Source organism: Solea senegalensis, unplaced genomic scaffold (genome assembly GCF_019176455.1).
Source record: "Solea senegalensis isolate Sse05_10M unplaced genomic scaffold, IFAPA_SoseM_1 scf7180000015833, whole genome shotgun sequence".
NCBI lineage: Eukaryota > Metazoa > Chordata > Actinopteri > Pleuronectiformes > Soleidae > Solea > Solea senegalensis.
Window position 1 is genome coordinate 16,869 of NW_025321470.1, and position 25,361 is coordinate 42,229.

Below are 25,361 nucleotides of genomic sequence, written 5' to 3' on the forward strand. Positions count from 1 at the left end.
ATAATCAGATAAAAAGCTTTAGAAGCTGGCAGGTTCACTAACACGAACACTTTTGAATTAATCTCAACTCAGGTTAGAAAACAGTAAAATTAAATCTGGTCCCACGACTGATTATTTGGAAATCTCTGGATCCCAGATCAAACAGGTACATAAACTAGATATACAAGGATACATTTCCGCTTTGTTTGGATAATGACAATAAGGGGAAAAATAAGGTCAGGATGAGCAGTGGAGCCTGGTCTCTGAATGTTTAATACACATAAGCCACAGTGAAACATTAGGCAGGACTGCTCATATAATAATGATGATATGAAGTGCTCACATCAAAGATATTTTATCTGAAGAAAAAGGAGGTCTGGAAACACAAACATGGTCAAACGTTACAGAGATATTCTTCTGTGGACACACAACTGTCACCACAACAAGGCTCTGATAAAGTGGACTCTGTTTTATTAGCACCATTGTTGTACACAAGGACGGTATTACTGTTACTTTCGCCAGAGCAATAACACAATCGTGTTCAGACCAGCACCACCAGTTTCTGTTGATGGACAATTAGCATGTGAATGGTTCAGGTGTTTGGAAGTCTAACGTCTATGCCTGCTTTTAAACAAGGTTTTTATTTCAGAAAAACAGGCAACAATATGTCCACAAACATTTGACATGCATAGTTTGCCTCCATCCCTGCACTGCCCATGGAAAATACATATTAAAATCAATTCATAAAATCAAACTTCAACATTTAAAACTGCACTGGGTTGGATGTTGTGGATGCTTCTGATAATGAGTAAATACAATAAAGACATTAATAATATATGTCATTTATCTTCTCTGTGTGGCAATGACCACATACTGTATTTCATTTACATTATGATGTATTCAATATTTCTTTCTTACACACATACACACATACAGCCTAATAGGGCTATTCAGTGTTAATCTACATTGTAGAAAGTAATAAAAATGAAGAGAAACCATTGAGAAGGCGATTAGTGTTTTAACCTGTTAGCTGTTTGTTTTCCCAGTTCACCCCAAAACATAAAGTGTTTATTTTATCAACTTAAAGAGCAACTAAACCCCTAAACCACTTTTTTTTTCAGGTTTAAACAAGTGTATAAGGTTATCTAGTAATATTCTTCACTGACCCAGGTCTCACTCTTGGTATTTGAATGACATATTTTGTGTTTGAATGTGTGCCTTCTCTGGCTAAACACCTCCCATTACATGTCAGTGTTCGTATTAGCTGGCTCATCCCGGGCTTTGTTCACCAATCGTCCTCCTCTGGCCACACCCCCTATTATGGGGGGGCGGAGTGTATACGCAACTCTTCTATTTCTGAAGAGCCACAGAAATCCAGCGGACTTGAGCACGAGCGTGAGAGGAAGTCGGAAAATAAAACATCCGGTTTACTTTTCAGACTAAAAGATAACTAGTCTCTGACTCCAGCTGTGCAGCTGCGTGGAGGCGGGCGGACGTGAGACATAAGCAGTGTAACTGGGGCGGAGCTGAGCGCACCAGAGCACAGCGAGTCCATTCTGCAGCCAGGGTATTTACCCGGCAACAGTGAGTGCTATTTCCTGATTGGCTGATCAGGTCGCTAATTCAAGACAGCTGTATGAGTGAACTACGCAGAGCAATCTGCCTTCTGCCACCGACTCACAGACTACAAATGTATGTGCGAGAAATGTCATGTGTGACGTGCAAGTGTGTAAACCGGAGATACCACTGTCACTCGAGTGGGTGCCTGCGGTGCTCAGTCACGCCTCCTTCCCCTCCCCACTCCCCACTTTTTGTAGATTTTCAAAAACAGGCATTGGGGCGGACTCTGCCTCAGACCCGGGGTTTAGTTCCTCTTTAAAATTTTCCAATGGACTCAACTGTCAAGAAGCTTGTAAATGTTTCGTATTTTATGAAGAGCTCCATAAATCAGTCAAGGAAATACAACTCTAATATAGATTTATGAAATACACCCACTGACAATTTATTAGGTATACCCATTGAACTGCTTGTTAACGCAACTATCTAAACAACTAATCTGCAACTCATTGCATTTCAGCATGTGCACATGTTGAAGAAGAGCTGCTGAAGTTCAAACTGAGCATCAGAATGAGGGAGGAAAAGGGGATTTACGTGGCTTTGAACATGGCACAGTTGTTGGTGCCAGATGGGGAGTATTTTGCAAAATGTGGCCAGTGAGTGGATGTATATGAATTGTTCAAAACAATAATTAGGAGCACATAAACAACCCCTAAAAAGAGAGCTATAGAAGGCAGTATTATCGATGGTATTACAAGAACCAACAGAAGTCTCACATGCTGCACTAAAGTCACTTTTAAACTTTCCACTGTCTTAGTGGTTCGTCATGAATGACAGGATTTCACACGTGTGAAAATAAAGATTTGCGTTCACAGGGTTCACGGTGTTATCATGCAGTCATAGCTAAGTCGTGATGAGGTAGGTGTGAACTGAAATGTAATCTTGACTGAACAATGCTTCAGTGCCTACAACATCTGTTACCTGATATCTGAATACAATGTGATGTTCAGAATGACAGGGTAAACATGATAACCTCAAACTGTATCTTCCTCTGGATGTTTGCAGCCCTGACTTCCTTAAATCATTCTAAGTAGACTGAAGCCAAGAATCAATCAATAAATACATTACTTTGAAGTCAGCCACATACACACATTCTTGTACAGCATTCTTATTGAGGACAAATGTAGACACGATACACCCCTAACCCCTTAACCTAACCCCAAACTAAACCTAATTTTAACCATAACCCTTAAACTAAGTCTTCACCCATGAGCAGTACTTTTCATGTCAGGACAAAAGGGTGAGGACCAGCCAAACGGTCGTCACTTTCACAAAATGTCCACACTTTGTGTGGTTTAAAAGTTTTCTGGTCCTCAAAAAGATCTATGTACAAGTACACACACACACACACATAAAACATGCACAATTCCTCACAGAAGTGACCCAGTGAAACTGGGATTAAAGCCAACCACCTACCATAAAAAATGAATGGTATAGTTAAAATTAATAATTATTTATGTTTCCTCTCCTCGCGGTTATATCCCCTTTCCCCCTTTCCCCCATTTTTCCGCGCTTCCTCTTACTCATCTGCTCATCCACATCCACACAGATCACTTCAGGTCAATGCCCTGAGTCTGGGACAGTGCCTTCTCCTTTACCTAAAACACACATGAAAGACAACATTAAAAAATGTAGTGAATTCATTCATTCATTGTCTACCACTTTGTCCTCCACGAGAGCGTCCATCACAGGGACAACACTCTTCGATTCACAGTCACACCTACGGTTAATTTAGAGTGTCCAATTACCCTCTGTATGTATTTGGACTGTGGAAGGAATCCGGAGGAGCCGGAGAAAACCCGTGTGCACATGGGGAGAACATGCAAACACCACGCAGAAAGGCCCTCGATTGGACCGGTCGTGAACTAGAGTTCGGGCGATAAAGAAACATTTTTCAATCGGCGATTGCTGGTGGTGGGGACGGGGCAATTATGGAAGCATTTGTTGGAGAAGAGCACAAAATCCCCTATTTGAGAGTATTTGCATCCGGTTATAGGGAGAAACCAGACGCAAGAGGAAAGCCAGCAGACCAAAATAACCAGTCTGCACGAGTATTTGTGACTATCTTTTTCCAAATTTTGAATTAATTTACAGTGACCCATAATTCGTTCAATTCATTTGAATTCCCAGCTGCGTGTTTGTACACAGGTATTGTTGTAAATTCCCTATTATTACTGTATTTCTATGCAGGGACTGTTCAGTGCTGAATATAGTGTTTGCGTCCTTGGGAACGTCATATTGAGCTGTTCATGCACAGATATATATATAAAGGCTAGATGTCTTACGGCGGAGTGTCAAACGTCTGCACAGGGCGGCCATCTTGCCACATAACATGTGTTGTAGTACTTTTTAAATAACCATAACTTGCTCAATTTTCTACTGATTTTTATAAACGTCAGAGATGTAGTTATTATGAAACTGCATATTTATGAATAATTATAACCATGGGCTTCAAATAACATTAAACAGAACAGAAAGGTGCAATGAATACACACACAGGGTATTTATGTTAAATCGGTACATTACATTACATGTCATTTAGCCAGTGGTGGGCTGTCAGTATCAAACAAGTTTTTTAACATTATTATTATTGTTTTTTTTATTTTATAATCAAATTAATGTACATCTGAACGTGTCATAATTATGTATGTAATAATGTGTCATAATTCTCTGTACTGTTCTCTGCAGAAGATGAGTAATAGATGTGAGTTGCAAGTGGTTTCCAACTAACCTTGAGTGAGGGCCGAGGAGGCCTTACTGGTCTTACTGGTTTCACTGCCTCTGCTACTGGGTTGACCTGCATTCTGCCCAGGGGTTGAAGGTCATCAGCTACATCTGGACAACCGATATATCCTCCAGCTCTGAACACAGAACCCAGATCACCTTCCAATATGTGACTGGTGGATGTATCCAGGTTGTGGTTGGCAGAGATGTTGATGGTGTCATCATTGTTGGTCGTGCACATACTGGTGTCACTGAGTTCAAGTCCCAGCAGGTCTATTGCCACATCACTGTCTGAGCTGTTGTTGGTGGGACTGAGTTCTGGTTCAATAAAACATTGGTTGTTGTTTGCTTCAGGTAAACCTTCTTTACTCAACAAATCCAACACCTCTTGGTTGCCACGGCTACCTAAGTCTAGTAATTCCTGATTTTCCTTGCTACCATGTCGCATGGGTTCCTGGTTATTGTGGCTTCCACATATTAGCACCTCTTGATTGCCTTTGCCATCAAAATCCAGTAGTTCTTGGTTACCATCGCTGTCTAAATCTGGTACTTCTTGATTCTCAGGATGGAGCAATTCTTTGTTGCCCAGGCTACAAGGTTCAAGAACTTCTTGGTTACAAGGTTCAAGTAGTTCCTTTTTGCTCATTTTGAGATAGGGCTTAACTACCTCCTGGTTGTCATGACTAAAATGATCCAAGAATTCCTTATTGTCATTGCTATCTATTTCCTTGTTGTTAATGTAAGAAGACTCAAGCACCTCTTGGTTTTCATTGTTGTGTGAATCCTTCTGGTTATTGTGGCCACAATGATCAAGAACTTCTTGGTTTTCATTGCCGTTGGATTCTAGTACTTCTTGATTACAATAACCAGAGGGTTCTACTTTATCATATGTGGAAGGGTCCATTGCCTCATGGTCATCGTAGCCACAGACATCCAGTACCTCCTGGTTTTCATCCTCAGGACTGAGCTTAAAGCCATAAGGGTCAGAGTCCCGTACTTTCTGGGACATATTCAAGTCAAAATCACAAGTGTTGAAGTTGAGATGGTTTGTTTGCGAGGAAGATGACTCAGTGTCAAAGGCCAGGTAGTTCTCACTGGGTTCAGGGCTCAGTTCGGCTTCATCTGGGTCTAGGAGTGTGTGACTAGAATGTTCTGGACTGAGTTTAAACCCGTATGGGTCAAAGGAAGACTGACTGGTCGCTTCATAGCTTAAGTCAAAGCTTAGTTCCCCGCTTTGATCTAAATCAGGCTGGATATAGAAGTTATGGGCGTCTTGTGAGTTATGGGGAGTTGTAGAGATTTGGGTTTCCTCTTCCATATTGCTAGACCAACCTTCCCAATACCCAGAGGTAGCACCCTGCGACATAGATTGCTCTTTTTCACCTGTCCAATCTGTTTTCAAGGGAGCTTGTTCAGAGATTGCCTGAGCTGGTTCAGAACTCAGACCTGTAAAAAGACAACAATGAAGAGGTCAAGACTGGAAGGACAAAAAACATCCAGATTTAGAGCTTCCCGGTCAGCAGTTAACTAAGGTAAACGTAAAGGAAATGCAACTTACAAGTTACTGATGTTAAAGTTAAAGTGCATATATGTAAAGCCTTAATGAGATTAATAAAACAGTTATGGACATGATCGTTGTAAGTTAAGGCTCCCCTAAGTTTGCTGGGAATCTGAATGCCAACTTCAGCATTGTTACAGACTAAAACGCTACTTAACTTCAATAACTTGTTTATTGTGATGTGTAAGCATTCTGTGGAGTAGAATGTGTAAACGTTGATAAGAGAGTTGAAGATGTGATGCTGCAGATCTGGAATAATGTCCACTAATGGCTGTTTCCACACTCATAAAAAGCACCCAAGGGTAATGTAAGGATCCACTATATTCAGTCTGCACATTGAACTCTTAACACTTAAAACTGGCACTGGTGCTGTTCATTGGAACAAGGGTCTTTCTGCATGAAGTTTATTTTCTACAGATTTCCCAGCTTCCCCTCACAATCATGCAGAAGTTAATTGGACACTAAACTGACGGTAGGTGAGAGTGGTTGTTTGTCTCTGTGTGGCGCTGTGATGTCTTTCATCTTTGCACTTGTGGTTCTGCACCATTCATGTGGAGGAACGGTGGATGATGAATGAATTGATTACATTGTGTGCATTTTAACAGATAAAGTATATAAAACCAGTTTTATCTCTTAACACATATATATTTAACTCACTGACTTGACAGGTAACACTAGTGGATTACAGCTGTGTTTGGTAAAATCCTCCTTCTTTCTTTATACATTAAAAACTGATTGTGAAGGGTTTATATACACTGTTAGACCACATGTCTCGTAATGATTTTTTGTATAGCAAAATGCTGTAGAAGGGGGGCAATTTTTGATATGTTATGTGCGATGATTCGGTTTGTAAGAAATTAGGTAAGGCTACTTTGGTTTAATTTGGTTTTGCCCTTATTTCATTTTTTTCTTTTGTCTCCCTCCCTTTCTCCTTCTTTCACGCACTGTAAGTTGGGTTCAAATACTTGTATTTGTTTCATTTCCTGAGACTCTTTGTCTTCTGCAGCATGAGTTTACACACTGCAAGTGTCAGAGTGTGTGTTACCTTGTTCAAGATGCAATGGTGCCTCAGGAGTAGCTTCTCCAGCTAAACATCCCAGACTGTGTTCTTCTATGTCAGAAGGGGGAGAGATGGCACCAAGGTCCAACTCATAACCATTTGGGTCTGATTCTACAGAGTACTGACCCTGGGATCTCCAGCCCTGGATTGGTTCTGGCCCCAGCTCCTCTGATGAACTCTGAATAGGCTTAAATCCACGAGAATGACCAATGACGTCTTGTTCCTCTTGGCTGTAGCTGTTTTCTATATCGCTGTCTTCATCTGGGAATTCAGACTCAAAGCACTGAGTTCCTGTTGAGGCTTTGTTTTCAGCACAGGACAAACTGGTGTCTGCTTCATCACCAGTATTTCCATCAGTGCCAATATTGGTCTCTGGAAACAAAATGTCTGCTGCAAAGGGGTCACTACCTTTGAAAGGGTCTGAGCCAAATCCATCTGGCAAAGAGATCATGAAACAAAAAAAATTACATGCCAGTCAAACTGTTACATCCAACCTCAGTAAAATTTACAATCATTTTTTAAAACAGAAAACAGAGCTGCTGGGATGGTATCACAATACTGAATGAGACCTGTGCAAATCAAACATGGCGGCATGCATCTAACCCAAATATTTCCTCTACTGGCGCTTGATTTTCCTGCACAAAGAGTTTCAATCACTGCGGGAATCTCTGGAGTTAAGCCAGCAACAGGCTGAAAATGATAGTGAAATCCCTCACTGAGGAAGCACGGTGTCTCAAGAAGGAAAATAAACACATAAAGGACACACTCGTCGATCTTCCGGTGTGCAGTATGAGAGACAACCTGGTTTTCTTCTGAAGAGGATTTAGAAGTGACAGTACGGAACTTCATCGAAAAACAGCAGACACACACACATACACACCCTGAGCACATAGATGCATGCACACACAGGTACATCCACATACAGGCTGTAGTTTGTGCTGTACACCAACATTACAATATATTAGTACTATTCTAATAACAGTTATGATAATAATAATAGTAGTAATATAAAATAATGTAATATTACTCACTAGATATGTCAGCTTTAGGGAAGATGTCTTCATTGAAAAGTTCATCTACAAAACAAATCAAAGAGACAGAGAGACAAACAGACAGACAGACACAGAGAGAGAGACGTGGAAAATGACTTACTTATAATTAATGTCACATTCGGTTAAATATAGTGGTGTTTGAGCAGAGAACACACACTATTAACACAGTAACAGGATAACACATTAAAACAATTCAATAAGTGAGTTAAAATTACCACAAAACTCCCCCCACAGCATTTGTGAAGAGAAGAACAATTCAGAACAAAGAAGTCGGTTCCATCAAAGAGGCTGAGATTAGCCCCAACTCAGAAACCATGGAAACTATGACTCTGCTAAGCCATAACTGTGGCTCAGGTTTCCGTTCCATGAATCTGAGCCTCAACCCTGTTGCACCAAGGTGGCTAATGTTAATGCCAGCCAATTAACTGATTTGCTGTCACCTGGATTCACTTACTGTAATAGGGGTCCTTGTCTCCATTGAATTGCTTGATTTGCTAAATGATTCTAGATAAATAATAACTTTTTTTACAATCAATAGATCTGTCATATGATTATTTCCTATAGAATGATAACCAACATTGCATTTCTTAATGTAATAATCTACCATCAATTGTATGATAAATGTGATGAGTCATGTAAAATACTTTGATTAAATGTAGCCTATTATTTTCAAAAATGTAGGCAAGGCAACTTTATATAGCATCTGGTACAAAATACAGATACAGCATGTACAAATGACAGGCTTAAATGAAAATGATATCAATTCTATACAATTAAACAGAGCAATTGGCCATGCAGGAAATAAATTAAAGCTATCCCATCGATTTGCATAACATTCAGTTGATAAAGGTGATGAATATCACTTTCTAACATAACTACTAGGGCTGCCAAATGATAAAATATGGAGAATTTCACATAAATTGCAGTGAAACAATAATGCTATTTTAATTATGTTCATATGAATGTTACTTATTAGGGCTGTCTTTTTGTTCTTTGGGGATTTTCCTTTTAATTTTAGGGATTTGGTTGCATTAATAGGTCCACATAATTGATTAGTTTAAAACAAAAACCATCAAGAAATCAATCAATTGGTGGTAATTGGCTTAACAGGTGAGGCTTGACTAAGCTTCAGGTGGAGCCAGCTGATTTCACTTGATAGAACAACTTGGAGCTAGATTGGGAAGTGAAGCTTAGTCAAGCTTCAAGCTTACACCTAAGTCTGGCAATTCTTAGCTACAAAGTAGGGGTCTTACTTTCTTGTCATTAGGGACAGACTATACAGAGCGAGTCGTGACGCTCGGACCGGGAAATAGCTCACCCAGTTGTTAGTACCAAAAAGCTGTAGTGAAACAATTTTCCAGGCGGCTCATCACAACCCCATGGCGGGCCACCTGGGATATGATAAAACACTGAACCGGATCATAGCCGATTTTACTGGCCGGGCATTCGGGCGGATGTAATTCGGTGGTGTGCATCCTGCCATGAATGCCAGTTAGTCAATCCACTGGCCACCCCAAAAGCACCGTTGCGCCCATTGCCACTTATTGAGGTCCCTTTTGATAGAATTGCCATGGACCTCATCGGGCCATTAGACCGGAGCGCACGGGGATTTGTGCTAGTCCTAGTGGACTATGCAACACGCTATCCCGACGCAGTGCCCCTGCACAATATCTCTGCGAAGAGTGTTGCGCAGGCGCTGTTTCAAATTATATACCGAGTTGGGATCCAAAAGAGATCCTGACAGGGCAGGGCACATCATTTATGTCACATACACTACGCGAGCTATACAAATTACTGGGCGTCCGCTCAATCCGGACTAGTGTCTACCATCCCCAGACCGACGGCCTGGTGAAGCGGTTTAACAAGACACTAAAGAACATGATTCGTAAATTTGTGCACGAGGATAGCCGTAATTTGGATAAATGGATGGACCCTCTGTTGTTTGCAGTGCGGGAGGTTCCCCAGGCCTCTACAGGATTTTCTCCCTTTGAACTCCTGTTTGGCAGAAAACCTTGCGGTGTCTTGGTGTCTTGTACAGTACGTCCTAGACCTGCAAGCAAAACTCCATTCACTGGGTCAGTTATCACGGGAGAATTTGCTCCAGGCCCAGGAGCATCAACAGCGTCTGTACAACAGAGGGGCAAAACTTAGACAGTTTTCATCGGGAGATAAAGTACTTGTATGGGGGTAATAGGAGAGTCCAACAGTGACTGGTGTTGCACCATCGTGCTGGTTCACAAGTCCGATGGGTCAATGCGGTTCTGTGTGGACTATCATAGGGTCAACGAGGTGTCCAAATTCGATGCCTATCCAATGCCCCGGGTCGACGAACTCCTGGATTGGCTGGGCATGGCTCGCTTTTTCATGACACTGGATTTAACCAAGGGCTACTGGCAGATTCCCTTGTCGCTAGAGTCCAGGGAAAAGATGGCCTTCTCCACTCCGTATGTCACACTTCCATTTGGGTTGTTCGGGGCCCCAGCTACATTTCAGCGCCTCATGGACCGGGTGCTGCGGCCTTACTCTGCATGTGCTGCGGCCTACTTGGATGATGTCACATTCATAGTGAGACCTGGGAGCAGCATATACAGCAGGTGGGAGCAGTGCTTGAGTCCCTGAAGAAGGCGGGGCTCACGGCCAATATGGGGAAGTGTGCGGTTGGACAGAGGGAGGTACGGTATTTGGGGTACCACTTGGGGGGCGGGCAGGTGCGACCACAGATACAAAAGACTGCAGCGGTTGCAGCCTGCCCAATTCCTGGGGCTGGCTGGTTACTATAGGAGGTTTATTCCGGCTTTCTCGGAGCTGACCAGCCACCTAACAGACCTGAACCGAAAGGGTCCCTCAGATCCGGTCCAGTGGACGGAGCCGTGTCAGCTGGCGTTTGAGAGGGTAAAGCGAGCCCTCTGTGGGGAGTCACTTTTATACACTCCTAACTTTTATCTCCCTTTCATTCTGCAGACCGACGCTTGGAACAGCGGGCTGGGGGCCGTTTTGTCCCAGGAGGTGGAGGGGGTTGACCACCCCGTACTGTACTGGAGGTGAACTACAGTACGGTACAAAAAGAGTGCCTCGTCATATGGTGGGTGGTTGGTGCCCTCCGCTACTACCTCCTGGGACGCCCATTCACCCTCTGGTCGGACCATACCCCACTCCAATGGCTCCATTGCATGAAAGATGCCAAAGTGCGGATCACTCGCTGGTATCTGGCGTTACAGCCCTTCCTGTTCAAGTTGATCCATAGGCCGGGTAACCGCATGGTCGTGGGTGACTTTCTCTCCCGCTCGGTATGTGGCAGTGGGGTATGGTTAGAGCTGCGACTGCTGGATGAGAGGGAGGAGTGGCTCAGCCAGTGATCAGACAGCTGGACAGAAACAGGTAATCATTCAGCTATATAAGCACACTTGTAACCTGGTTCTGGTCTCTTGCAGAAGGCTGGGTCCAGAAGGCGGAAGCAGGAGCGAGAAAGAGAGCGACTTTTACTTTTGGACCAAAATAAAAGATTATTTTCCACCACCACGCCGACTTTTTCCTTCCTCTGAACGAGCTGTGAGTGGTGAAGCTCACACACACAATAACATTTTCATAATGATAATTTCAGAAGCTTTGCAAAGGCTTTCAATTTTGGGTTTACAGCACTTCATACTGTATGTGTGATACATACGGTCACTCTGACAACTGGCAAATGGGTTGGCTTGGTAGAAGTCCAGCTGGCTCAGGGGGTTTGGACACTCTTCCTTCTCTTGCTGCCCTTCTTTGATGATTTCCCCTTCTTGTGGATTGTCCTCTACATCAGATCTATCCATCTGTGGCTCAAGATAAAATAGCATTTGCTTTATTCATGGTGTGAGCCATGTTGCATATGATGAGAGGAGTTGTGAGGAAAGCATGCTACCTTAGTAGAATTGCTCCTACTGTTGTCTAATTCTTCTCTGGTATCTGCCTGATTGTTGCAGAAAGACGACCCACTGGCCCTCTGGTGGAGACACCAGCACACACACAGGCAGTAAACGTTTGAATCATTCTTATTGACAGAAAAAAAATACAAAATAATAAATTATTCATCATAATCAATGATTCATCCAAAAAGAAATGATCAATCATATAGAGAATTTACGCTTTATAAAATTCCTATCTTTTGAACAAATAAGTAACCACACCTGCTACATCCTCAAATAACTTGAAATAATTCACATTGTTCAAGCAAAGTCTTGAACAATTGAAAATCTCAGTTGCTGAGTTTCTCGCATACTCACTGTTGCTGTCAGTTAGACGACCAGAGCATTGGAGGATACAATTATTCTTACTTTCTGTGCCCAGTCTAAGCAGGCAAGTCCAGGACAATGAGACACACAAAGTACACACAAATCATCCTAAGGCTACAGGAGCACAAGCAATGCAACCTGAAATTCAGGTTCTCCTCATATGTGAGTGGGTTTGGTGGATGCACAGCCTCAGTGTGTTAAGTATAAGCGTCTTGTTGCTTACAGCAGCATATTAAAACTGAGATAATGTACGGCTAATTCCAAAGGCAGATTTGTTGTGTGAAAAGTGGTGCAATAAAAGCAGATGCAGTCACCGTGTACTGCACAGGCGCTCACTGTCAAATAAATGTCTTTTATATGTTCATAATGCAGTCGTGTGAAATTAAAACACAGCTCAAGAACCTACCATTATCAGGTCAGCATAGGCAGGCAGTGATTGGCTCCTCCCCCATGGCTTCAAAGGCAGTGGATCCTCTTCTGTAGTGTCTGCAGGAGACAGTGACTCCTCCAGTTGACTTTCTGGAGTGACTGCACTTCCCGAGAGTGAACACAAAGTGTTCTCTTCCTGTAGGAAAAAGGAGACGATGAGTCAGGAGGACGCTTTTAAGAAACCAACCTACCACAGAAGAAACCTATTTCAGTATGAGAATACATGAAAATACAGCATTGTTCCAAACCTGAGGTTGATTTGAAACGAAAAGATCAAGCTCTTGTTTTTCTTTGGAGAAAATGATCCTCCTTGTAAATATAATTATAAAGTTGCTGGAGATATTTGGGTCCCTCGAATGGCTGCGACGCGACAACATGCAGCATTTTATTTTGTTCATCCAAATGCAACTCAGTTACTGTATAGAATCTCAGTGGAGCGTGATCATTCAGAGAATATGAACTCATTAGAAAGATTTCTCAGTAAAATATTAAATCAACAACACAAATGAAATTAACCTTTTGACACTAAAAGATGAAGGCGTGCTGATTCTGATTGTTGGTAAATTAAAAGTTCTGTCCAAATACACATGAGCAGTGAATCAACAACATATTACAATCTCAAAAGGCTCAATATACTGTTTATCGGTGTAATGCTTTTGTGTGTTAATGTTTACAATCACTGGTTTCTTTGACTTTCAGTCAGGAGGAAACTCATTCAGTTATTGAAATTATTATTATTATGACAAAAGCCCACAAACGTCCAACGAGGGACTGTAGTAGCATTTGCTATAAAGTCAACCTTTGAGTTGAAAGATGACTTGCTCTACCACCGAGCTACCATCGCTCCACAACTGTGCTCTAAATTGCTGTGGGAATAATACACCACTCCTAATATACAGTGGTGTGAAAAAGTGTTTGCCCCCTTCCTGATTTCTTATTTTTTAGCATGTTTGTCACACTTAAATGTTTCAGATCATCAAACAAATTTAAATATTAGTCAAAGACAACACAAGTTAACACAATGCGTTTTTTAAATTAAGGTTTTTATTATTAAGGGAGGGAAAAAAATTCTAAACCTACATGGCCCTGTGTGAAAAAGTGTTTGGCCCCTAAACCTAATAACTGGTTAGGCCACCGTTTGCAGCAACAATTGCAATCAAGTGTTTGCAATAACTTGCAATCAGTCTTTTACAACACTGTGGACGAATTTTGGCCCACTCACCTTTGCAGAATTGTTGTAATTCAGCCACATTAGAGGGTTTTCGGACATGAACCGCATTTTTAAGGTCATGCCACAGCATCTCAATAGGATTCAGTTCAGGACTTTGACTAGGCCACTCCAAAGTCTTCATTTTGGTTTTCTTTAGCCATTCAGAAGCGGACTTGCTAGTGTGCTTCGGATCATTGTCCTGCTGCAGACCCCATGTTCGCTTCAGCCTGAGGTCACAAACAGATGGCCGCACATTCTCCTTCAGGATTTTTGGTAGACAGCAGAATTTATGGTTCCATTTATCACAGCAAGTCTTCCAGGTCCTGAAGCAGCAAAACAGCCCCACACCATCACACTACCACCACCATATTTGACTATTGGTATGATGTTCTTTTTCTGAAATGTGGTGTTACTTTTACATGTAATGGGACACATACCTTCCAAAAAGTTAAACTTTTGTCTCGTCGAGTATTTTCTTGGGGATCGTCAACATGTTTTTTGGCAAAATTGCTGTCCCTAAGTGTTATTAACAGATTTACAGTTCGGCACTGTTCGGCTTGATCCTTGTGTCGGACGTCTCTTCCTGTGACGGCACTCTCGCTGTTTTCCGCGCACGCTGCCATGTTGATATTGTTAGAGAACTAGTGAAGGGAGGGGGAGAGGAATGGAGCGGAGAGAACAGGAGCCGAGTGAGCGCAGTAAAAAGGACGAATAAGAAACCCCCTGAAAGAAGTGGATGTGTTTGCCTGTGTCTCATTTGCATGTAAAGGGACCAGGCACAAAAGCGAGCGTTCTGAAAGGGGCGGGTTTAGCAGGGTTATTGAACTGCTATGGTGCTTCATCCTTATGGTATTTTGACCAAAGCATGTCACAGACATGTTCATTAGGACACCAGGGAACTATTTTAACTTGAAGAAATAGGGTATAATATGTCCCCTTTAATGTTCTTTTTGCCCAACAGTGGTTTTGGTCTTGGAACTCTGCCATGCAGTCTTTTTCTTATGGTGGAGTCATGAACACTGACCTTAAGTGAGGCAAGTGAGGCCTGCAGTTCTTTAGATGTTGTTCTGGGTTATTTTGTGACCTCTTAGAATAGTCGTCGCTGCGCTATTGGGGTAATTCATGTTGGCTGGCCACTCATGGGAACGTTGCTCACTGTTCCATGTTTTCACCATTTGTGAAAAATGTCCCTCACCGTGGTTCACTAGAGTCCCAAAGCTTTAGAAAGGTCTTTGTAACCTTTTCCAGATACATGTCAATTACTTTGTTTCTCATTTGTTCCTGAATTGCTTTAGATCACGGCATGATGTCCTCCTTTTTTGGGATCTTTTGGCCGACTTCACTTTGTCTGAGAGGTTCTATTTAAGTGGTCTCTTGATTCAATAGGTCTGGCAGTAATCAGGCCTGGGTGTGGCAAGTCAAATTTTCCAAAAAATGTGACTAACCACAGTGACCTGATGATTTTACAAGGGGGGCAATTACTTTTTCACATGGGGCCATGTAGGTTTGGATAGTTTTTTCCCCATAATAAATAAAAACTGCATTTTGTGTTAACTTGTGTTGTCTTTGTCTAATATTTAAATTTGTTTGATAATCTGAAACATTTAAGTGTGACAAACATGCAAGAAAATAAGAAATCAGGAAGGGGGCAAACGTTTTCACACCACTGGATGTTTTTTCTTTTTGTTGTTGAGTCACAGTTATGTCTCATTTTATATTACATTTTTAGTGGTGATGTAAAGTAGCAATAATTGGATAAAAAAATTATATAAGACACTCTATACGGCACATTCTTATAGCCTCTGTATATACTGTACGTTTCAACATAGTAATGGAAAAAGTTGCCGGAATGCTCTTTATTCTAAGGGTTAAAAAAATAAATAAATAAATACATACAGTAAATAAACAATGTTTTCCTCCGAAATGTTTTCTGCTATATTTATCTAATCAAGAGGAAATAGCACAGACCAGTTTATGTGTACACATAAACTTATTTTGTGTATCACAATGTATGTAAATTTGTGTAGCAAATACTTTGACCATACATCATATAAACACACATGTGAATGTGTGTTTACCTGCAGGATCTCTTCATACGACTGTCGGATGGAGTCCTGCAGAGGCGTGTTCCTCTCTCCTGCCTCTTCCACCTTCCTCTTGGCCTGTTTGACCTCCTCTTTGAGCCTCCTCAGCCTCCACCTGGCTCTGGCAAGCTCCCTCTCGTACTCCTCCACCTGGCTCTCCTTCTGCACCTCCTCTGTCTGCAGAGCCAAGATCTAGCAAGAAACCAGTCATGTGGGTTATAAGTTTATTCATCATGCTGTTCCTAATAATGTTCCTCTACCTTGACTTAGACGTCGGCGACCAAAAAAAACAAAAAAACAAAAAAACAAACAAACTTATACATCGCACTTATGACTAGCACTTCATAGTTTGGCTTACTTGAAGCTCTTACTTACTTCTAGCTCTTATTTGTACCCAAATGTTTAAATGCACTTATTGTAAGCTTTGGATAAAAATGCCTGCTAAATGACACGTAATGTAATGTAATAAACTGACCAGAATCAATGTGGCGTTCCTAATAAATTGACCAGTGTAATTGTGGTGTTTCCTGTGACCTTACGTCTGGGGTCCAGGAAACAAAAGACAGGAATAGCATTTGGTAAAGTTGGAAAATGTATTTTTTATTAAGTTGGGAAATTTTATTTTATTTTTATTTTATTTTTTTATATTTTTTTATTCGGCCACCTTGCGCAACAAAATTCAACAGCATCAACACACAAATACAAACTGACTGACTCTTATAGGGCTGCTATACATTTCCACTGACTAGAATGTCAATTTTTCAAGTAAAAATGCCCAAAATCATTTGCGTTTGAGTTAAAATGTCTGAAAAATCGTAGTAATCTTGTATCTTGTAATCATATTTACAACTACTCCTTTCTTATGAGAATTTTTTTTTTTTGCAATACTCTTGCATGTATCTGTGATAGGTTCATATTCCACCAAAATCCTTTTGTTTTATTGCATATGCACTGTACAGTCAGTTCTGAATGAGTTCACTTATTTGAGGAGCTTTTATTTTGTTAGACAGCTTTTATTTTGAAACTAGCTTTTCGCTGTGTTACTTCCTGTTTTTCTTTCGCGCCGCTCTCCTCCGTCGGTTAGAGGCGCTGCTGAGGAGAGGTAGGGCTTTATCGTCACTCCGGTCATTGTTGTGTAAAACACGGTAAAATGCTATACAGAGACTTGTATATTACTTTGTATACGTTGCTAATGTTGTTGCTCTTGTAAAATGTGTATCTTGTTGTGTAAATGTATTTTTTTTTTATCAAGTACAGTGTTTAGCAATTTGTTAGCCATGGCCCATAAGCTAGGCTACAGGAGCATGCAGGTGGTTTTACATGTGTGGGCTGATTTCTTTATTCTCCTTTCCAGAGTGTGAGAAGTTGCTGTACTGATGTTATTGTGTTTTGCACAGGTATGTACACTCCTATTTTGTCATTTTTATTACTGTACATTGATTTTATTAGTAAGTTAGACTTTTATAATTTATTTTCATACACATAATGTGTACTACTCTTTATTGTGAGTTCATATTAATTCACTAAAATGCTAAATTTGCCGCTGGTGGGTGGAAAATATAACTGTGAAGTTAACATTGTAACTGAAACTATAAGATTAGAATGAGATGTATTTTGTATTTTATTGATTTGTGAATGAGTAGTGATTTACAATGCACTCTCAGTGGTTAGAGGCGCTGCTGAGGAGAGGTGCGCATGTGAAACCAGAGCGTGAGAAGTTGCTGTACTGATATTATTGTGTTTTGCACAGAATAAATTCCCCCCGGTTGGAAAGGCAGCAGTTGTCTTCATCTCATTCATTGTTCACACACAACCAAGACACATCAGCCTTAGCCGATTTTCTTTTTTAAGCTGATTTTGCATTTTCTCCCTCCATTTACATGATACAAATGACACAATGAACTAAGACGATGACAAAAAAAAAAATCACTTGCTTATACATCACACTTATGACTAGCACTTTATAGTTTGGCTTACTTGAAGCTCTTACTTACTTCTCGCTCTTGTTTGTACCCAAATGTTTAAATGCACTTATTGTAAGTCACTTTGGATAAAAGCGTCTGCTAAATGACATGTAATGTAATGTAACAATGATATCAAATGTTACCTAAGTGTCAATTAAAACAAGAAACAAAATATTTATTAACAAAATAGACTGCCTGGCCAAAAAAAAGTCACCACCTAAAAAAAAGGGTCACATCGTTAGACTGCCTTTAGCTTTGATTACGGTACTCATTCACTGTGGCATTGTTTCCTGCAATGTCACAAGATTTGTTTCCGTCCGGTGTTGCATTCATTTTTCACCAAGATCTTGTATTGATGATGGGAGAGTCGGGCCACTGAGCAAAGCCTTCTCCAGCACATCCCAAAGATTCTCAATGGGGTTGAGGTCTGGACTCTGTGGTGGCCAATCCATGTGTGAAAATGATGTCCCATGCTCCCTGAACCCCTCTTTCACAATTTGAGCCTGATGAATCCTGGCATTGTCATCTTGGAATATGCCCATGTCATCAGGGAAGAAAAAAATGCATTGATGGAGTAATCTAGTCATTCATTATATTCAGGTAGTCAGCTGACCTCATTCTTTGGGCACGTAATGTTGCTGAACCTAGACCTGTCCAACTGTAGCAACCCCTTACCTATAATATCACTAAACAAACAATTTTAACAATGAAATATGCAACTTCCTGAGAACATTTAAATATATAATAATGAACAATTTTAACACTAGAAACTTTTCAGTTTCTCACCCTCTTATTTTATCCATTCTTTTGCATTGCTCAGTGTGCCCAGATCTAAGGCATTGCCCTTATGCCGAGTATCCAGGAGTGTGGCCAGCACCAAACATTTGGTCTTAGCGTTTTCAAACCCTGTTTGTAAACTTTTCAGCATGGTATCCTGGAGTGTTTTGATCCCCTTCGTATTGGGGCCATCTGCTTAAAGTACCATCTTCAGCACAGCAATGCTTGGGATGATGCAGGAGATAGAGGCGTCTGACCTGCTCATTTCCAATGTCACTTGTTCAAGAGGGGCCAGTGCAGCAATCAAATTGGAAACTAGAGCCCATTGATCAGCTGATAGCGTTGATATCTTTCCATGTTCAACCGGAATACACATTCAAAGCACGTTTCTGCTCCAGCCTCCTCTCCAACATGTGTAGAGTTGAGTTCCACCGTGTTGCTACAGCTTAGATGATTCTATGCTGGTGGAGGTCAAGCTCTTTCTGAATAGCCGTCAGACGTTGTTTGGCCTTGACAGAGTGGTTGAAATGGGAAGCAGATGACTTTAACTTTGCTACAATGTCCACCAATACTCGCTGGCTGTTGATTCCATCATTAACAACCAGCTGTGTATGGGCACTGCAGCTGAGATCGGGTATTTCAATGAGCCTTAACCCTTTCACCATGTTGACGCCACTGTTGTGAAGCACAAGCACAACTCTCTGTGTCAATGTCCCAATGCTTCAGCAAACTGAGGAACACCTTGCTGATATATTCACCAGTGTGAGAGCCAAGCATGGCTTTGACATTGAGAACAACTTGTTTCCTTTCCCATTCCCTGTCAATGAAATGACATGTCAGGCTCATTAGGGATTCTGTCTCCCCAGACCAGCAATCCGTTGTAAATGACAAATACGGGCCTGCATTGTCTACTGTAACCAGCTCCTTGATTTTGTTTTGTACTTTTGTGTGAACAGCATCCATAATGTCGGTACGATAGTACTTTTCTGTTTTGAGGGTGTATCTGGGCTCTAGCAATGCCACCAATCGTTGAAAACCAACATCAGATATAACAGTAAATGGCTCATTGTCTGTGGCAATCATCTCAGTTATTGTAGCATCAACTTTTTTTGAGCGAGGGTCAGCCATTTTCTTTGGGCATCAAACATCTGCAAGCCTGTGGGCTGTGTTGAACTGCCTGTAGAAGAAGCAGCTACTTTTTCTTTTGTTTTTTGTGTCTCGTTATAGGCCTCAATATGGTGGCGTTTCAGATGAGTCCACATGTTGGAAGTGTTTTTTTCTTTCCTGTATCTGCCCCCATGCTGACCAATGAATTGCAAAGCTTGTACTGAGCCTTGCCTGTTGGCTCAGTGAAATGTTGCCATAATGGGTTGCCCTTCTTTTCAGCCATTTCTTTAAAAAGAAGAAAAAAGAACAAATTCAATATATTTTTATCTAATTACATCTTGAGTTTAATTTATAAATTAAACTTTTTTTTTGTTTTTCTATCATGCAAAGACAACACACTAGAGAGACATACAGACACAGACAGAGAGAGAGAGAAAGAGACACAGACAGAGAGAGAGAGAGAGAGACAGACAGAGAGATGCACACACATACACACACACACACAGTGCTGTGGTGGCTCTGCTCCAGTCTCAGTTTCTCCCACTGTCCAAAACTCATGTTTCTTTCTACACAGTCTATGGTTTAAACCTGCTAACTTCTGACGGCAGTGGGACCCGCGTCGCGACTCACACTCAATCAACGTGTCACAGCGAGAAAAAAGAGCGTCTCATGTTCCGTGGGGTAAAAGAGGAGGACAAAAAACACTGACCACTGCTGCAGTGTGGACTATATTTTATGTGAAGTTAGATGCTGTTTAAACACATAGTGATAGGTAATTGTTTCCATGTGCATGCTGATAAATGTGTCGTATTCTGTAGCCATGGCACGCGCGGACGCGCAGCGGTGCCATCTCACCAGCTGGAGATCAGACGTGTTTTTTTAGCCAGTGGGAAAGAAAGGGGCTCAATGACGACTGTAAGCTGCTCGACCAGAGTTAAAAAAAACAGTGTCGACCCGCTAATTTCAGTGGCAGAGAGAAAGGGAAAGAAACAGCGCTGTGGTGGCTGCTCTGCCCCCGCTCTCAGTCAGACACACACACACACACAGAGTGACACAGAGACAGACTTTCAAAGTGTAATGCAATAATACAGCTAAGTTAGACAGTTAAAAATACATTGAAAGTTGAAAACTTACCGTTCTCTCATGGTTGTTGGCAAGCTTCCAATACTCCCAGCTGCTCTCTGCGAGGGAGTTAGGGGCAATGCATGCTTCAGTGCTCTCCAGCATCTCAACACAGCGCTACGTCAATGTGCAAGACAAAAAATAAGAGCGCAATAGATCGGCAAACGCACCCGCGAATCGGCCGATACGCGTAAAAAACGCAAATATAGGCCGGCTGATATCAGTCAGGGTATCAGTCGACCCTTTTTATAAAATAAGTCGATTGTGAATAGTCTCTAACAATTAACTGAGCGTGAATGAATTATATATTATAAGAGACTTTTAACTCTTAGTCTAAAGACGGGACACTTCTATCAGTTTATTTTGCGAGTTGGAAAAAAAGAATCTCTCTGGTCAGTGACGCAGGCCAAAGCAGAAAATGAACTGTTGCTCCCCTCTCTCTCTCTCACTCTCTGATGAAGTTCCATGTCTTTGTAATCTGGTTCATAAACTTAATGTCCCAAAATCTGAACAATCCCTTTTCATCTTTACATGTTTGTACCTTAACTACTTCATTAACGTTAAAGGGGACATATTATGCAAAATCAACTTTTTAACCATTTTAAAGCCCACATGGACCGGAAGCTCCAATTAACGCTGCGTTTGTGTGTGTGTATCTGCGTCATTGCCTCGTTTATGAAACCCTTAAGTTTCAGAACAAACAATTCAGCCACTGCTGAGAACAAAGTGTTGTATTGTTTTCCTGGGCTCTGCGAAGCGGATTGGCACTTCCTTAATTTGATGTCGTCATCAAAAATCCTCACCACTTCTCTCACCACCGTAGTGCCTCCTGGTGCGGGCACTAGTCCGGACACATCCGGTTGCGTACATTCAACCGCAGAAGAAGAAGAACTACTCTCGTTGTAGCTGCTGAGATGCAGAGCATCCACCGTGCCAGAGGGGGAGCTGTGTATCTGAGAGCTCTATTACATCACTTCCAGGTACCTGGCCAATCACAGGACAGTGGGAAAGCTCTCGTTGGCTGGCCAATCACAACACAGTCCACATTCTAGGGGTATGGTTTTGGTCTGAAACAGCACGGCTGACGAGAGCGTCAGTGAGGAGATATTTTGATCGGCTCGTTTGCAGCGATTAGGAGGTTTTTAATCATGAAAACAAGTTAATATATGTAAGTAGACCTCCATAACTAACATATAACTGTGATACAAGCATTCTATGTCACCTTTAATACTTATATTTGGGACTCTGGAGGCCCTACCAGTCGCCAAAGTGTGGAAAAAGAATACTCAGTCATGTTTTCGTGGTCCCCCTTAGTGTAAGTATAGGCGATAAAACACTCGATGATGAATTCCCTGCGCTTATGATGGCAGCATGCGCATTTCACCACGAATATTACCGCCCCACCAGTAAGTTAAGCAGCGAGCAGCGAGCTGCTTAAACCTTCGCTGTTTGTGTGAGTGCAGTCACAGGAACAGACCTCCTACACATGGATACCTTGTGCACCGCTGATCGCCAGCTCGCCGGCGGTGGCGAGGTCTCCGGAGCACAGTCACCGGTCTGATACAGTAACATAAAGCGGCAGTTTATTCAGCTCGCCACGCGCCGCTGGCAATCAGTGGTGGCGATCAGCGGTGCTGTCCCTGTGTTTTTAACTGATTTACAGTTCGGCACTGTTCGGCTCGATCCTTATGTAGGACGTCTCTTCCTGTGACGGCACTCTCACTGTTTTCTGCGCACGCTGCCATGTTGATATTGTCAGAGAACTAGTGGAGGGAGGGGGAGACGTATAGAGCTGTAAAGCGCTGTAAAGAGGACAAATCAGAAACCCCCTGGAAGAAGTGGGTGTGTGTTTGCCTGTGTCTCATTTGCATATAAAGGGACCATGCACGAAAACCGAGCGTTCTGAAAGGGGCGGGTTTAGCAGGGTTATTGAACTACTATGATTCTTCATCCTTATGGTATTTTGACCAAAGCATGTCACTGACATGTTCATTAGGACACCAGGGAACTATTTTAATGAGGGAAATAGGGTATAATATGTCCCCTTTAAGGTACAAGGGAGATGACAAATCACAGATATCCTTTTTCCTTTATCCTATTTTGCAAAGCATCCCAAAGTTCTAGAGATGGGGTATTGGTGTATGTATTCATGGAGTTCCCTGTGAGACAGAAGTAATAGCAGTTGATCCGTACCTGTTGACTCTCCTCATAGCATAGTTGTCTGGTTGCCTTTATTTGTTGTACCAGCTTCTCTTTGTGGCTTTCTAATTTAACCAAAGTCTCCTCCAGCTCCTTACGGTCCGACTGCTGCTCCTGAAGCTCCAGGTTTTCCACTTCCACTGCATTCTCCAGCTCCTACAACCACACATACACTTCATGACCAGAATAAACACTCTATCTGATGACGATGAAACACGTACACATGTGAAGCCAAGTTCATGCGACGTGATTTTCATAGTGGTTACAGACTGTTGTACAATCACTGAGAATTCATACTGCATGAGTAATAATGATGTTTGGGAAGCATAGCACAATCATTCAAATGATATGTCTAGTCACAAAAAAACACACAGGCAACAGTAGACCAGTGGGCAAGCTCATCTTTCAATTGGAAGGTTTTGGGTTTGAGTCCCAGTTCCGCTACACTTCATAAAGAATAGAAAGTTCCACACAAGTAAATGCTCTGTCTTTATACAGCGCTTTTCTTGTCTTGATGACTCAACGTTGCTTTAACACTATGGCTTTCACCCATTCTCCCATTTATGTGCAGCATCACACACTGCTGGCACAGCCATCAGGAGCAAAGTGGGACTAAGTGCCCAAAGACACATCAGCATGTAGACTAGCAGAGCCAGGAATTAAACCCACAACCTCCCAAATGAAAGACAGCTTGTACGACCACTGAGTTTCATGTTTGTGTGATGATTATCACTCTGATTATCCCTGTTTTCCTTTGCATTGTAAAATCTAATCTTTCTGCACTGCTCTGGCTTAATATGGCGAGGAGCCTTGTTAACCAATTAATGCCTGAATATATTTCTAATTATATATCTATCTATATATAAAGATAGTAGATATAGATATGACATATTGATTGACATATAGGTTTTGTACCGTGCAGCAGCAGTCCCTGTTTGTGATATGACAATTATTTGATGCAGAAGCTGCCTTTAGATGCTAATCATTATATTGTATGAGAGAGAAAGAAATGGTCACTGGTGAAAGACAATTTAACGATTCCCTCGAAAACAACAAGAATAACATAAATCACACAACAAATACCAGACAGTGCACCAGAGGACTTCAAAGTTTCACCTGGTGGTAATTCAGTCACGTTGATCCACAGACATCATGACATATCATTTCAGTATCATGGAAACCAGTCCCCACACACACACATACATAATTTACAGTCACATTATGTACATTAAACCAAATGTAATTTCCAACACAAACACACCCAGGCTAATGAAATGAACAGAAACCATTACAGTTACATAAGACACATGCAAACACACACACACCAGTGCTAGATGCTGCGGTCTTCTTACTCTGATCTCTGCCACTTTGGCGAGGACTCTCTCATCAGTTTCCACAACATCAGTATCCCTGGGAGACGACCAGCAGAGAAAACAGGAATGCTTCAGGAGGGAGGAGAGGGAGCAGTCATTCTTCCAGCCTGCTTTCCCTTCATCATGTCCTCCTTCCCACAATCCCTCAATTTTTTCCTGCTGCACTGCAGGCTCCTCCATTGCTACCCTTGCTAGCTGGGTCTATACTGCAGAGGAGGCGGAGCTGCATCTGTGAATATGTGTGTGTGTGTGTGTGTGTGTGTGTGTGTGGTGATAGATAGGTACAGTCAGAATGCACCAATGTGAGAATGGAGAGGGAGGGGGGGTGAGTCAGAGTCAAAGCAGCAGAATGTCCTTCCTTTTCTCTCCTTCCCTCCTTTCCATTGCTTTTCCTTCCTTTTGCTCCAACCGTCATTCTGCTTCTCTCCTCCTCACACATCTCTCACCCCTTCCCCCATCACCATCACTGGTCACAGCAGACACACACGCATGCATGCACAAACACACAGGTTTGTGCAGCTACTCTGACGTCACATTGACTTTCATTTATTTGGATAGATTCAGGCTTATCCCTAACCCTTAATCATAACCAGTTAATTTCTAACCCTTACCTTAACCTAACCTGAATCTGGTGTTTAATGTAATCAGTTCCTCAGAAATGAGGTTCTGTCTCATTAGAACCAGGTTTTGGTCTCCTTGAGGACCACTGGTCTTGGCAAGGTCAGTGTTTGTGCCAGAAAGGGTACAGAAAGTACACACACAGAATATACACGGCCTGGCCAAAAGAAAAGTCACCACCTACGTTATTTTTAGTGAAATGAATCATTCCTCACAAGATGAG

General features: G+C 41.9%; 1 protein-coding gene across 4 annotated transcripts; it reads right to left on the reverse strand.

The window, feature by feature from the left end:
- Positions 1 to 433: 433 nt before the first annotated feature.
- LOC122762604 lies at positions 434 to 24,742 on the reverse strand. 4 transcript variants are annotated; one of them, XM_044017788.1, is made up of 10 exons: positions 24,500 to 24,742; positions 23,142 to 23,303; positions 15,973 to 16,170; positions 12,662 to 12,820; positions 11,886 to 11,966; positions 11,655 to 11,802; positions 7,970 to 8,014; positions 6,924 to 7,373; positions 4,328 to 5,766; positions 434 to 3,194 (listed from the first exon to the last, which is right to left on the reverse strand). In XM_044017788.1, exons 1-10 carry the CDS (start codon positions 24,698 to 24,700, stop codon positions 3,147 to 3,149), a joined length of 2,931 nt encoding a protein of 976 aa, XP_043873723.1. In that variant the 5' UTR covers positions 24,701 to 24,742; the 3' UTR covers positions 434 to 3,146. The 4 variants fall into 4 exon arrangements, with proteins under 4 accessions (XP_043873723.1, XP_043873722.1, XP_043873721.1 ...); XM_044017787.1 differs by having other exon boundaries at positions 11,655 to 11,796; positions 24,473 to 24,742; XM_044017786.1 differs by having other exon boundaries at positions 24,473 to 24,742.
- Positions 24,743 to 25,361: the final 619 nt, after the last annotated feature.

What these genes read in the sequence shown, in the direction of transcription:
- LOC122762604 (XM_044017786.1), bottom strand. Translation starts at nt 24,700, where the DNA reads ATGGAGGAGCCTGCAGTGCAGCAGGAAAAAATTGAGGGATTGTGGGAA. An exon ending in TGCCAGTTGTCAGAGTGACC is followed by an intron (nt 8,015 to 11,654) that starts GTATGTATCACA and finishes TTTGTTTTGTAG; the next exon opens with ATGAACTTTTCAATGAAGAC. An exon ending in CTCCTCGGCCCTCACTCAAG is followed by an intron (nt 3,195 to 4,327) that starts GTTAGTTGGAAA and finishes TGTGTGTTTTAG; the next exon opens with GTAAAGGAGAAGGCACTGTC.